This window comes from Blennius ocellaris (genome assembly GCF_963422515.1).
Source record: "Blennius ocellaris genome assembly, chromosome: 21".
Classification (NCBI taxonomy): Eukaryota; Metazoa; Chordata; class Actinopteri; order Blenniiformes; family Blenniidae; genus Blennius; species Blennius ocellaris.
Window position 1 is genome coordinate 16,075,654 of NC_137670.1, and position 13,451 is coordinate 16,089,104.

The 13,451-nt window shown below is 45.1% G+C and overlaps 2 protein-coding genes across 3 annotated transcripts; one reads left to right on the forward strand and one right to left on the reverse strand.

Moving 5' to 3' along the window:
• The first annotated feature begins 1,501 nt into the window (after positions 1–1,501).
• mto1 (mitochondrial tRNA translation optimization 1) lies at positions 1,502–6,512 on the forward strand. The gene is made up of 13 exons (XM_080517642.1): positions 1,502–1,604; positions 2,403–2,605; positions 2,734–2,933; positions 3,077–3,194; positions 3,411–3,709; positions 3,969–4,081; positions 4,171–4,361; positions 4,441–4,571; positions 5,235–5,439; positions 5,522–5,693; positions 5,804–5,913; positions 5,990–6,147; positions 6,228–6,512. The coding sequence occupies exons 2-13, from the start codon at positions 2,416–2,418 to the stop codon at positions 6,396–6,398; spliced, it is 2,058 nt and encodes a 685-aa protein (XP_080373768.1). The 5' UTR covers positions 1,502–1,604; positions 2,403–2,415; the 3' UTR covers positions 6,399–6,512.
• Positions 6,417–10,600, reverse strand: LOC308146017 (tectonic-3-like). 2 transcript variants are annotated; one of them, XM_080517644.1, is made up of 14 exons: positions 10,196–10,600; positions 9,605–9,719; positions 9,430–9,527; positions 9,193–9,305; positions 8,987–9,095; positions 8,363–8,475; positions 8,238–8,276; positions 7,905–7,979; positions 7,697–7,816; positions 7,523–7,618; positions 7,336–7,439; positions 7,077–7,224; positions 6,860–6,994; positions 6,417–6,749 (listed from the first exon to the last, which is right to left on the reverse strand). In XM_080517644.1, exons 1-14 carry the CDS (start codon positions 10,482–10,484, stop codon positions 6,522–6,524), a joined length of 1,782 nt encoding a protein of 593 aa, XP_080373770.1. In that variant the 5' UTR covers positions 10,485–10,600; the 3' UTR covers positions 6,417–6,521. The 2 variants fall into 2 exon arrangements, with proteins under 2 accessions (XP_080373770.1, XP_080373769.1); XM_080517643.1 differs by having other exon boundaries at positions 9,193–9,308.
• Positions 10,601–13,451: the final 2,851 nt, after the last annotated feature.

Sequence of the window (13,451 nt, forward strand, 5' to 3'; positions counted from 1 at the left end):
ACTACTAAGCGCGCGTACGTGGACCAATGATTCAATCAATGCCGGATCGATGCCGGTTGCTGGTCCCTCCCTTGTAAACCACAATGAAAGGGTTCGGCTGCACACGTGGCAGTAACCGCACACACCAGGAGGAGGATTGTTTGTTTACAAAGTTCCTCCTCGATCATTTTTAATCCGATCGTCTCCCAGACTTTACCCGGATCACTTTTCAAACAAGTTGTTTGAAAAAACAAAACTCAATTGAGCAAGAAATTAGTGACGGAAAGGAGATTCATCAAGTTTATTGCAAAATGTCGGATTAATAATATTTCAATTGGAACCAGATGCAAATTTTTAGGGAAAAAAAGAAAAGAAAAACGAAAGAAAAATAAAAAGCATTGTACCAATATTAAAGTCATTATAAAGTCAAAATATTGTGCTCCAATTTGCAGCGTCTCATCAAAAAAGCAAATTGATTCAATGTATCTATTTCCATTTAACACAGTAAAAACACATTTATAACTGTTCCAATGTGTGAACATTTTTTGGGTGTAAACATGCAATAAGCCTTCAATGGAACTCTCTTGGACCTGGAACATACCTGGAAAACTGCCCCTTCTTTGTATTTTCAAAATGTTTCTCCTTTTTTATGTTGGTGGGAGACTCCACCAGCAAATCATGGGCCTGAGAGGAGGGGCTCAGGTGTTCAGCTCCAGGTATAAGGAAAGTTGAGGAATACTGTCCTGGATGTTGAAATCCTCAAATGATTTGCTATTTTGCAGTGATCTACAGTATGTCCTCCCCCTTTTTATATCAACACATGTCTTTCTCAATGTGGGAAATCTTTACAGGTGAAACTTTGGATGGATTTGGCCACTTGGATGCTCTGTCATACCTATACCCAGATTAACTTCCATCTATCCATCTTTTATTTATCCCTTTGCCACTTTATCCACTAAGCGTTCAGTCAGAAGCAAACGTGCAGCGACTTTTAGTTCCTACGCTCCTCACCTGTGGACTGTTGACACAATCACTTCTTTTAAATCAGATCTTAAAACAATATTATGCTTTCCATTAAACAATCGATTTTAATTGTTTCATTTTCTCATCAGATAGGGTTTTATGTATTCTCATTTTTCTTAATGTATTTCTTAATTGCCTTGTGTCTGAATGGTGCTATATGAATAAATACACTTTGCTTTTATTGAATTAGGGTCAGAGGTCACTGGAGGATAGGGTAGTTATTTACTTAATAACTTAGAAAAACAGCTAAACTGGTAGAATTCTAATCAAACTGTGCCAAGAGGAGGTCGGAGGTAAAAGTTCAGCCAACTTTTACAAAGTTACAATAATCTCTTGTCATGAACATAAAAAGACAGCGTTAAAAACAGAGTTTGTCGTTGCGCCTTTACTCCAGTTATTACGGCTCCGGTCTCTCCATGCAGCATGGCAGCTTCCGTGAAGATCGTCTGTGTGACATAACTTCAGCTTTGTATTTCTCTATAACATCTTTTATCCTCCCTCGAGTCTCACGTTCTGCTGTCATCAACCCGAAAATCGAAACAATACGTCCTTCAGTGAATGCGAGAGAAACTATAAAGTGATCTGTAGGCGTGGACCTGCACGTAAGTACAAATAATGTAAACTGGTGTTGTGTTATGACATTATTGTCTTTTACTCATGGAATATATATCACTCTTGGATTGATGAATGTGGTGTAAACATCATCGCCCTTTTGATGCAAGAAAACTGCCACACAAAAGCAACATTTACAATCGCAACTCGGAACAATCTGTCCACGATTTGAACGAGTATTTAAGCTTTTTTATCTGCATGTTTATAGTCAATAACTTCCTTTTCCTAACAGACGAAAAACTACATTTTATGTCTGCATTTCTCAACCATTATGTCATTTTGTATAGACTTAATACTATAAGTAGCTTTTATATCCTAAAGAGTACATTTTACTTTTAGTAAAACTGCTCTTTCATCTTGAATTCAATACAATCTAATCAATATACAAATGATTGTACTTTTAATTCACTGCTTTTTCCACCTGCAGTCATGTCTCATGTGATAAAATCGGATTTCACTTGTAGCTGATCATCAGAGTATCAACTACTACTTTTACAACTACTACTATTCGTAATAATGATAATGCATTTTATTTGAATTGCACCTTACGTTTGTGAATTTTAAAGTGCTAAAACCAACAATATAGGCTAAACGCAGCAATTTAAAACATTTAAGAAACAGCAGTAAAAACAACAACCACACAGAAACAGACTCCCACACACCAAAAAAACTTTGTGGACTAAACGCAGTGATTTAAAACATTTAAGAAACAGCAGTAAAAACAACAACCACACAGAAACAGACTCCCACACACCAAAAAAACAAAAACCTGACTTCTCCTCCGACAGGTGTGCATTTCACATGTTGACAAAGAAGCTCCGTCGCCTGCAGAGCTTCTTGTCGGTGGTATCCAGACCCGCCAGTCACCGCGCCAAACAGCAGTATGACGTTGTCGTGGTGGGCGGGGGTCACGCGGGGACCGAGGCGGCGGCGGCAGCAGCCAGAGTGGGAGCAGAAACACTCTTGGTCACACAGAAAATACACACAGTTGGTGAGAGAAAAGGCTCTTTTGTTGGCAAAGTCCGTCCAAAGACACTAAAAGTCATTATAACGTAATGCATCTATTCTGTTGTCAATGCAATCCAAGGAATTAAAGACATGAATGTGACTCTCTTGAAGGCGCTCTGTCCTGTAACCCGTCCCTCGGAGGAGTGGGGAAGGGCCATCTTGTCAAGGAGGTCGATGCTCTGGATGGATTGTGTGGCCGAGCAGCGGACCGGGCTGGGATTCACTTCTCCATTCTGAATCGCAGGAAGGGGCCGGCGGTGTGGGGTCCCAGAGCCCAGCTGGACCGCCAACGCTACCGGGATTTCATTCAGGTGTCACACACACACACACACACACACACACACACACACACACACACACACACACACACACACACACACACACACACACACAAGTGAAAGAATTTCTCTCTGCCACGGAACTCGAATGACTTTATTTGTGTGCGTTTCCACAGTCTGAGCTGCTTTCCACTCCCAGACTGACGGTGGTGGAGGGGTCGGTGGAGGAGCTGCTCGTGGCAGAACCAAACCCGCAGAAACCTGGACAGCACAGGGTCACTGGGATACGTTTGGGTGAGCAGGGTGTCACGCACAGCCAATTCCTTTTAAATGGTAACCAGTGTGTGTTCACCTCTTTATTGCACTTCAGAAGGCAAATCTGTGATAAAATGAGCCGCTTTAGATATCGGTGGATGGTTGCATGCAATTGTTAGATGATTAAAATAGTTTTACACAAAAAACGTGCTTGTCAATGTGTCCGTGTGGCCTTTTCTTGTCTCTCAACATCAGAAAACGGCGACCAGCAGATCTCAGCCAGCGCCGTCATCCTCACGACCGGCACCTTCCTGTCTGGCTCTCTGTTTGTGGGCCAGACGTCGTCCCCCGGGGGTCGGATTGGAGACGCCCCATCGAGCGCCGGCCTGTCCCACACTCTGAGGGAGAGGCTGGGGCTGAGGACGGGCAGGCTGAGGACCGGCACGCCTCCGAGGATCGTGAAGGAGTCCGTAGACTTTTGTTTGGCGAAGCTTCACCCTGCGGACAGCCACCCGACGCCCTTCAGCTTCCTTAACACCCACACACACTGCAAGGTCAATTTCACGCAGTATTGCAATCGTTTCTTACAGCGTTGGTCCAAATTTAAGAGAGGAAAAACTGAGGACACCATAGACTGGATTTAAATCCGCATGTAACCAGGAAGCATCTAAAAATTAGCATTATTAAATCCACTCCTGTGTCCCAGTAAGCGAAAAGCAGGGTTCTCTTCTAATCAGGGTCGTCCAACACGTTATTACAAGCACTTGCAACCAGTTTCCAGTGGATAATGTCATTTATTTTCACACTAAACAGCCAGACGAGCAGCTGCCTTGTTACCTGACTTTAACTACTCCCGGTGTGGAGCGAGTGGTGAGAGAAAGCCTTCATCTCAACTGTCACATACAGCAAGACGCCAAAGGTCCCAGGTACACGTGCCCGTCTTACACAGAAGGTAGAACTCGTACTCTGTTGTCTGGCGATCACGAGCAAGAGCTCCGGTTCTCGTCTCTCGCAGGTATTGCCCCTCCATTGAGTCACGAGTGCTCCGCTTCCCAGGGCGACAGCACCAGGTGTGGCTGGAGCCGGAGGGGGTGACCTCCGACCTCCTGTACCCACAGGGCCTGTCCATGACCATGCCCCCAGACACGCAGCTACGCCTCATCAGAGAAATCCCTCCGCTGCACAGAGCTGAGATCCACACGCCAGGTTCGCTCCCCGAATCCAGTTTTGGTCCACGTCGGAAAAAAAACAAGAGCGATTTCGTCTTATTCGTTTGTGTGTTCAGGTTACGGCGTCCAGTACGACTTCGTGTGTCCGACTCAGCTGAGCCCGGCACTTCAGGTGAAAAGCACCCAAGGTCTGTTTCTGGCCGGTCAGATCAACGGGACGACTGGGTACGAAGAGGCCGCGGCTCAGGTAGTTGCTTCCTCCTCATACATCACCTGTAGAGCCCTGACACGCACAACGCATCATCACAACTCGACATTATATCTAAATGAGCAAAAGTTTGGCCTGCAGGTTACAAATATATCATTTGTTCAGTGATGCAGTCACGTCGGACGACGTGATCAACGCTGGCTGTTTTAATTGGACAGAAAGAGAAGCCATCAGAGTTCATCAGACATAATTGGTGCGACGCTGGAGAAATGAATAGAGTGAGACGAAAAGCTAGTTTAGTACATGCTATATAAGTGAAAATCCATTCATCCATAATTATCAGGCTCAGCAGGTGACGATTATTCCCAGGGCCATTTCATTTTGTTTCTTGCAGCGTTTTTTGCTTTGGCTTAACGCAGGGTTTTTTTTTCTTCAATATGTTATGGTAATTTATTGGTCATCTCATTCCAAAAATGCAGATTTTACTGGGCAGAATGCTGCAAATCTTGTTTATAATTGAACTTTTCTGAGCCCTCGTTAGAATATCGTCTGTCAGCTGCGGGTCGGTGTTTTAGTGGTCGAATACTTGAAAGTTTGTAACTCAACTCGTCACCGTGTGATTTTACAGAGCAGGACTGCAGTGGTCTTATCTTTGCCCAGTATGAATTCCCTTCATAGACACCAGAGCTGTATGCTTGGCAGGGCTTGTGGGCGGGGGTAAACGCCGCCCGCTCGGCGCTCTCCATGCCCGCGGCGGCGCTGTCTCGGACGGAGAGCTACATCGGGGTCCTGATCGACGACCTGTCGAGCCGAGGCGTGACCGAGCCTTACCGCATGTTCACCAGCCGGGCCGAGTTTCGAACTTCCCTCCGACCGGATAACGCCGACCTCCGCCTCACCCTGAAGGGTCGGCACAGCGTCTCCAAACGTCTTTTTGTCTAAAATGCCGTCGCCGAGGATTGAATTCACGTATTTCTCTGCCGTCTCAGGGTTCGAGGAAGTGGGGTGTGTGTCGTCTCTGCGCTACAAAGAGGCCATAAGAGTGAGGGACACCATCCAGGACGCCATCGCAGCCCTTCAGGCCGTCTCTCTGCCGACCTCCACCTGGAGGAGAAGGTTTCCTGCCTGTAACATCAGTGAGAACAAGGCCAGCGTCCTGACGTGAGTTATCCAACCATGAAGCCTCTTTAAGCCTGAACACGTGTCACTTTCCAGTGACGAAGAATCAAAGAATATTCCTGCTTGAACGTTTGACCCCGGCTCCTTCTCAGTGCCATGGATCTCCTGCTGTACAGCGACATGTCCTTTGACATGTTGGCGTCCGAATGGCCGGAGCGTTTGTCGCCGTACGCCGAGTTCTCTCAAAGACTCAAGATTGAGGGTAAGAACTCATCTTTAAGCCTTCGGAGGTCGTTCGTTCGCTCTTGGCGAATAACTCTGTGCCGTCTGTGGTGCAGCTGTCTACAGGCCGCACTGTGACAAACAGAAGAAGGAGATCGAGAGGATTCAGCGGGAGGAGAGCATGGTGTTGCCGGACGACATGGACTATTGGTCTCTGCCGGTATCGCTGTCTCGGGAGGCCAGAGAGACTCTGGACCGGGTTCGACCGAGCACAGTGAGTCGGCGCACTCGCACTCTGGAACATAAAAACGTAACGGGGGGCCGTCTAATTTATACTTGTGGCTTCTTCTCCAGCTGGGGGCTGCCACTCGTCTGGAAGGTATAACTCCAGCGGCGATCGTCACTCTCCTGAACTACGTGCGATTCAAAGAGAGAAATGAGACGAAAGCCCAAAGACATAAATCAAACCGAAAAGGGGAGCGAGAGGAGGATCTATTTGCAACAAATGCATCTTTACAACACTGATATGAAAACAGTTCTGTAAGCAAACAATACATTAAAAGTTATTAACCTAAAAAAAAAGAGTTTTTCTTTGTATAAAAAAACACAAACAAGCCATAAAAATCCTGTAAGTTTCACTTAAAAGAGTCACAATCCCGTGAGCAACATGACGGTGAGCAGCGCTAAACTCCACGTGACGCTCCGAGTGTCGCCGCGGCTCAGAACGGGACCGTCCAGCTCGGCGTAGCCTCTGGTGAAGAAACCGAACGGAAACTTCCAGTGAGGCTGAGGCCGGCCCCGGGGGGGTTCTGGGTAAACGGTGGCGTCCGCAAATGTCACTTTGGTGGTCAGGGTGAGGGGCGACGATCTCGGACACTGAGGAATAACAGACGGGGGAGGGAGGGGGGGTTATTTCAACGTTTTTCCTGGAGGTGAAGTAAAGAACACGAGAGCCGATGAAAGCGTTGGTGTGAAAGGACGTCTACCTTCACTTTCTGACAGTGGAAAAGATACTTGGCGCCCAGGATGTAGTTCTGTGGGAGATCAACGAGACCTCGACGGGCCCACAGGACCTGGACGGAGAGCGACAGGGGGACGGTGCAGCCCGTTTCACACGTTTCCTGGAAAAAGAACGAAAGAATCCCGGCGTTTCAATAATGACTAGAACAACCAGAGCGATCAGTTTTGTTCCGCGAGCTTCACCTCTTGGTCGACTGGACAGTCCCGGGTGACGACTCTGGTCCAGTCCGGTTGAGAGCCTGAATTCATGGCAATCACATCGGGGGTCGCGGGCCCCTGCAGGACCCCGGAGATTTCTGAAAGCAGCTGCGAGCAGTCGCTCGCCGAGGAGCTGGACGAATCAGACGGAGAGAAAATGACGACGAGGCTCACGTATGACAATTCCAAAGCTTCGCTTCGTGCTCGTCACCGTAGCTAAAGGCTCCGGACGGCGCAGTGTCACCTGAACGTGCAGCCGGTGATGGCGTTGTGCGTAAAGAGGACGGGTCCTCGTCCGCTGGGGTCTGAGGAACACTCCCCGCCCCGCGACACCCCCAGAGACGTCAGCTGACTCACTGTCAAGGACTGGTAGCGACTCCAAGCTCATTCAAAATAAACTGGCCGCGCTCGGCGGGGACGTTTGTGGATACGGGCTTCACTTCTTGGTCAAAGCGACCGACGACGGGCGATCCCGGCAGGAGTCCGACGGCAGAGATCGGGCCCGGGGTGGGACGGGGCGTGGCCATCTGCAGCGCGCAACACGCACTTATATTAGTCGCGTGAATTCAGCGTTTAAAAAATTAGTGCTTTTAACGGTTTATTACCTGGAACTGCGTGGAGTGTGTCTGCGACAGCAACTGATTGAAGTCCACGTCTGCTAAGACGATGTTGACTGTTGCGTGAACGAGTTCACCTCCGCCTGTGTAGCTGATGACAAACTCCACCTGCAGGAGGGGAAAAAAACCCACGTGGCTGAGGTTTTATTATGCAGATAAATACTGTGGTTTAAATGACACCAGTGTGGTCGTTCACCTTTGTCACTACGTTAATACAGGAGTCGTTTTGTCGGGTTGGCGTCGGCCAGTCAGCCAGCGGAGTAACAGGAACCTGAAGCCGCAATTATTACATTTATCACTGTTTGTATCACATCTATTTAAAGGAAATAGACAAAAAAATAAGGGCCAATACTTAAATGCACTTCATGGTTTTATCATGTTTATACTGTACAGTATAGCTTTTCGAGCTATTTGACTTTAGATATGCAATCACCTAAAACCTAAACTGCTCGGGTTGTTTGTAAGAACAAAGAAGGTGCAGCAGGTGGATGCAAGTCGATCGCTGCATCATTGATTAGTTGCAACTTACAAGAAAGTCTGACACCGGTTCCCTCTCACCTCTTGGAATCTGCAATAAGGAGTTGTGCGTTAGACGGCCTGCTGGCACGGAAAGTGACAGGTGTAAAAGCAGTGAATGCACGTGGACTCCCAGACCTGAACCAGACTCATGTGGGAGGAGTAGGACGGAGCGCTGAGCGCCGGATCGGTGGTGCACGACGCCGAGGTCAACATGCGGGTGCAGGACAGAGACGCTGACCTCAGGAACTCTACAGGCAGGGAAAGAACATTACACACATTTGATATACATTTAATTATTCCAGCTCCTGCAAGTGACTGCGTATATTTTAAACATATGCTTAATAAGTCATATTTAATGTTCTTAAAAGAAACAGTTGTGCTGAATAATATATGGGCAAACACACATTTTGATTAGTTTCTTTTAACTAGAAATGGTGAATTATGTGTGATTCTGATCCCTTTTATACTGTTTAAACCTTTATAGCTTCTTTAAAGTATTGAAATATAGAAATGTCCTTTAACAATACCTTAAAATGAACATTTTCCATTGACACATGTTTCAGTTCAGGCCTTTTTAATGGGTTATATAATGTTGCCGTTTCAAAAGTCCGATGGGAGGAAGTTTCTCATGCAGCATGAAGGGGCTCTTGCACAAAATTAGGCTGAGACGAGAAACATTTAAAATAGTTTGTGGAAACTTTACTCAGCTCTGACGGTCCCTCGGTCAAATATTTACTCCTGGAAACAGTGGGAACTCACTGGCAGGGTTGCGGTTCATGCAGGACGAGGCCACAGGCCCCGGCGACGGCTGACGGAGGAGACCCCGCACAGAGGAGTTGGAGAAATACGTCTGGATGACGTCATCTGCCTACAGAGATGGATCCACACTTTACTATATCATATCGTCACTTGAAGACCCCCCGAGAACATCTTTTGGTCATGTGAATCTTTTTTTTTTTTTTTACCCTGTAGAAGTTGTAGCGGTGGCTGGTGCTCGCTGGTCCTGGTGGGGAGAAATGGTAAGAGTTTCCTAAAGATGGATGCTGAGATCCGGCCGGGGCAGACTGGACAGCATCCTCTGCTGGAAAGTGACAAAGCGCACATTCATGGTTGGACTGCGTGTGGTTGTGAAATAACTGGAAGCGAACTGTATTTCTTGATGAATGCAGTGTTTTGTTTAGATTTTTTTTTTACTTATTTACCTTCAGCCTGGACACAAAATAAGGAATCAGTCACAGTGACGAGAGATGAGTCCACGTTGGCCGTAAACATGAGCCACTTCTCAATACAAACTCCGGATCTGCAAGAATGCAAAGATTCAAACTGTTTTAAAGAGTCTGCGGACCACAGATGTACGAGCAAGGCAAGGAAACCCACATGACTCTCTGTGGACAGCCAGTGAACACTGTGCTCAAGTTGGCAACGCCGCAATCCGTCGTGTCGCAGCAGCAGCCGATGTCACAAAAATCAGGCGTCAAATCACAGGAACAGCCTGGAGAATAAGAGAATACGTGAGTGTCAACTGCGAAGAAGGGAAAGCCACGCAAATGTTTGTAACCCAACACAAAAACCTAAATAGATGGAGAAGAAGGGTTCAGAACAAGAAAGCTTTGCTTCTTCTTACTTTACAGGGTTTATATATCCCATAGCTGCAGAGGTACATTTACATAATACATGGAGTCTCTTCATACATATTGTATGCAAACATAAAAGTGTATGATTTCTATGTCTGAAATAAAAATGTCCATGATCAAAACTTATCACGGATGGATGGATGGATTCATAGATAGATAGATAGATAGATAGATAGGTAGACGAGAGTTGGACAAAAGGTTTGATAATAGATAGAAAGTAAGATCGATAGAGATTTGCAAGTACAACTCGTTGGATTCATAAAACCACAATAAAACCAGTTCTATCAATAAGTGTAAAGGCTTGTATGAAGACAGTTGCAGTGTGCTTCTTCACCTTGTGGAGTCACTCCGGGCAGCGCGGTGGTGGCAGACGGAGCCTCGGTGTCCACGGTGGGGGAAATCGTACCGTTCACCGTGAAGTTCAGGCCCACATCGGGAGGGACCTCCTCCGTGGGGGTGACTCCTGCGGGGTCCACGGTTTGAGCCGTGCCGCCCGGAGCAGGAGTGGCCGAGCTGAGAGCTGCTTCGGTGGAGTTTATCCCGGCTGTATCTGTGGCTGCATGCGTGAGACCCCCAGAGACGATCAACACGAGAACTAAAGGACGCAACAGGCCGGAATTCATCTCGTCAACGGGAACATGACGGTCATAATACTAACGTAACAGCGAGAATCTCAAAAGTTAATGCCTATTCTCTATATTGTGATTAGTAAATATGTGTCGGCGACATGCTAAATACAAACTTCCTCGAGACCTGCTGGTTGTTAAGGAAGTCGTCATCAGAACTTCCGGTGGTGGTGGGACATTACCGTAAAATACAGACAACGACTTATGCAGTTTTTTTGCAAACTTCTTCGTTAGATCTGCTTTCACTATCATTTTGTTGGGCTTTTGCGTCAAATAAACATTACTTCAACAACATCCTGAGTTTGTAAGATTGGAAATTTCCCCAAGAGGATTCTTCTTCTTCTTCTTCTTCTTCTTCTTCTTCTTCTTCTTCTTCTTCTTCTTCTTCTTCTTCTTCTTCTTCTTCTTCTTCTTCTTCTTCTTCTTCTTCTTCTTCAGGCTGTCTCACATATTATTACGAATTGTGGTGGTCTGATATTTATTTATTCATCTATTTGTTTGTTTGTTTGTTCATTCATTCATTCAATTGGATATCGAGTTGTACTGCGTTCAACAGTTATCTTTATTTCTATACTTGCACAAAAACAGAATATATTACAGAATTATAAGGAATCAAATCTGACAAAGAATCAGGGAACAACAAGAAAAATTTTACCAAGAAGTTCACAAAAAGCCGTTGCTTAAACCACACAGCACATCAACCACAACCAGTGGGATACTATTCAGACAGGATGTAATTAATTAATTTAGTCTCAAAAAGGGTAAAAGAAGAAAGCAATTCAACTGATTTGTCCATACAGTTCTAGAGTTTTGGGTGCGCAAAATGTGATGGAAAGTTGATGTTTGGAGGTGCGCTGAAGTGTTAAATGAAAGTCTTTTGGGTTCCTCCTCTTGGGTAAACTTAACCTCATCTGAATGTTTCTTTATGTTTTTTTCTTTTAAACTCTAAACACCAGGTAGTATTGCTGGCTTCTAGAGACTATATCACTTTCTGAGATGTAGACAAAACTGCTCCAAAACTTCAAAAATCATTACACAGCTGGTAATATCGGTTATTTATGATGAATAAATGATAAATAAGCCCTTTTAAAAATAATTCATTTTCTTGGAGTAACTAATGCAACTGTCACCCACGACCAACAAGCCACATACAAACTATACATATAAACAATGGAGGATGTGCATATCTTTAAATTACTATTGTGTTGAATGCAAGAAATAAATAAATCATGAAATTGGTCATTGTCTAACCTTAAGAACTATTGCATAAATGAAGAGCTGAGTGTGTGCATATGGACAAATCACACAAATGTGGCACAATTTAAGGGAAGTAATCAGCCTTCTTCAATTACATTTATTACCGATCAGTAGTGTTACCAGGATCTACAGTATTCAGAGATAACATAAAATCTGCACAGACACAGAATGTGAGAATAATAAGCAGCCCATATTCCAACCGTGAATGGAAAAACAAAGTACGGTCCAGGTGTATTCAGTATAATTCTTAAATCTTTAATGAATCCATGCCGTTGTTTTATTAATGGGACTCAGTCGACTGTTGGTTCCTTTCCAGAAATACACGCCTGTCCTGGTGGGGCTTCACAGCGACAAGCCAACAGAAATGTAGCGGAGATCTCCCAGATGTTAACATGTGGCCCTGCACAGATTTATATAGGTCAATGTAGGAGGAAGAATGCATCACTTATTCATCCCACAGCTGCAGTCAACCCCATAAACATATGGGGAAACATTTCATGTACTTACAAAACAATCTGTGGCGTCGCACACGGAGGAATACTTACTGACGTTTCTTTGAATGAGAAGTGCATTCTGATGTCAAGGGTGTTTTACAAGAGGTGCTGAATGTGCTCTTTGGGAACAATGTCTGCTTTTCATTGTCTTATCGGTTCTCTGCTTTGGTCCCATTTCTGTTTTTTTGTAGTTTTATGACGTTATTCAGTATTTTATCTTGTATTTGGGGGTGCTAAAACACAGGGTTGTGAGAGAAAGATGTGGATTTCTGTGAAGGAGGAATAGTTACTGGAATTCTGCAACTTAACCAGTGAGACTGGCTGAGTTTGAGTTATGTCATGTTCTTCAGAGTCAGGTCAAATGTTGACTATTTTGCCATCGTCTATGCTTCTTTAATCGAACTCAGGGTTGTGAGGAAATGCAAGAAACGTTCTGGACAGGTCGCCAGTCCATCACAGGGAAAACCCAGAGAATAGGAACTCCTCGAGACAACTTGATTTAGTGCGTGAAGAAAAGGGAGGACCTGCATAGAACCTGGACTCAAAGCACTCCAGAATGTGCTTCGTGGGACATTGGTTGATAATTCCACCATGGTCAAACTGCACATTTTGCTATTCTTACAAAAGAAAAAGCAAAAAAAGCATGTGCTTCTCTCATTTCGCATTTCGATGACCTCCTTGGGGTCCTGGGTTTGTTGTTTGGCCATCAGGGAATTTGCAAAAAAAAAAAAAAAACACCAGAAAGACCCAGTCATTCTTTGGTTGGCCACGTTTATCCAGAGGAGTGAAACATTGAGAAACCCTCGGGCTTTACGGTTCCTGGAAGACAAGCAGTGGATGATCTGGTTTCTTTGAAGTTGAATAAACCAGCTCCTTCCAGGAAGTTTCTTTGTGGAGACTGAGGAGGCTGTTATCTGAATCACAGCAACAGAAATGTTGACACAACATAAGAGCCCAGATTATATGGGGTTCTTTTTTGTTTTGTTTTTCCTCTGCTAGTCCTGAATAGATTTAAATTAAAGCATCAAAAGTCAATAATTAATGTGCACATTGCTTCATTTCTCCTACACTGACAATGACAGGCTTATAACAGTCTTGACTTCTAGAGCGAACTCGATGTCCTTTGTTGAATATTTCAGGCCCCTGTTGAGCTCGGAGTATTTTCAGTGAAAATATTGCTCACGGCACTGACAGGATATTGAGTGTGGAAATC

Excerpts from the sequence above, each read along its gene's own strand:
- mto1 (XM_080517642.1), top strand. The coding sequence starts at position 2,416 with ATGTTGACAAAGAAGCTCCGTCGCCTGCAGAGCTTCTTGTCGGTGGTA. Across the intron at positions 4,082-4,170 it reads CAAGACGCCAAAGGTCCCAG|GTATTGCCCCTCCATTGAGT; the intron begins GTACACGTGCCC and ends CGTCTCTCGCAG. Across the intron at positions 4,572-5,234 it reads ACGAAGAGGCCGCGGCTCAG|GGCTTGTGGGCGGGGGTAAA; the intron begins GTAGTTGCTTCC and ends TATGCTTGGCAG.
- LOC308146017 (XM_080517643.1), bottom strand. The coding sequence starts at position 10,484 with ATGAATTCCGGCCTGTTGCGTCCTTTAGTTCTCGTGTTGATCGTCTCT. Across the intron at positions 9,096-9,192 it reads ACCGCTACAACTTCTACAGG|GCAGATGACGTCATCCAGAC; the intron begins GTAAAAAAAAAA and ends CCATCTCTGTAG. Across the intron at positions 6,750-6,859 it reads TCCACTGTCAGAAAGTGAAG|TGTCCGAGATCGTCGCCCCT; the intron begins GTAGACGTCCTT and ends GTTATTCCTCAG.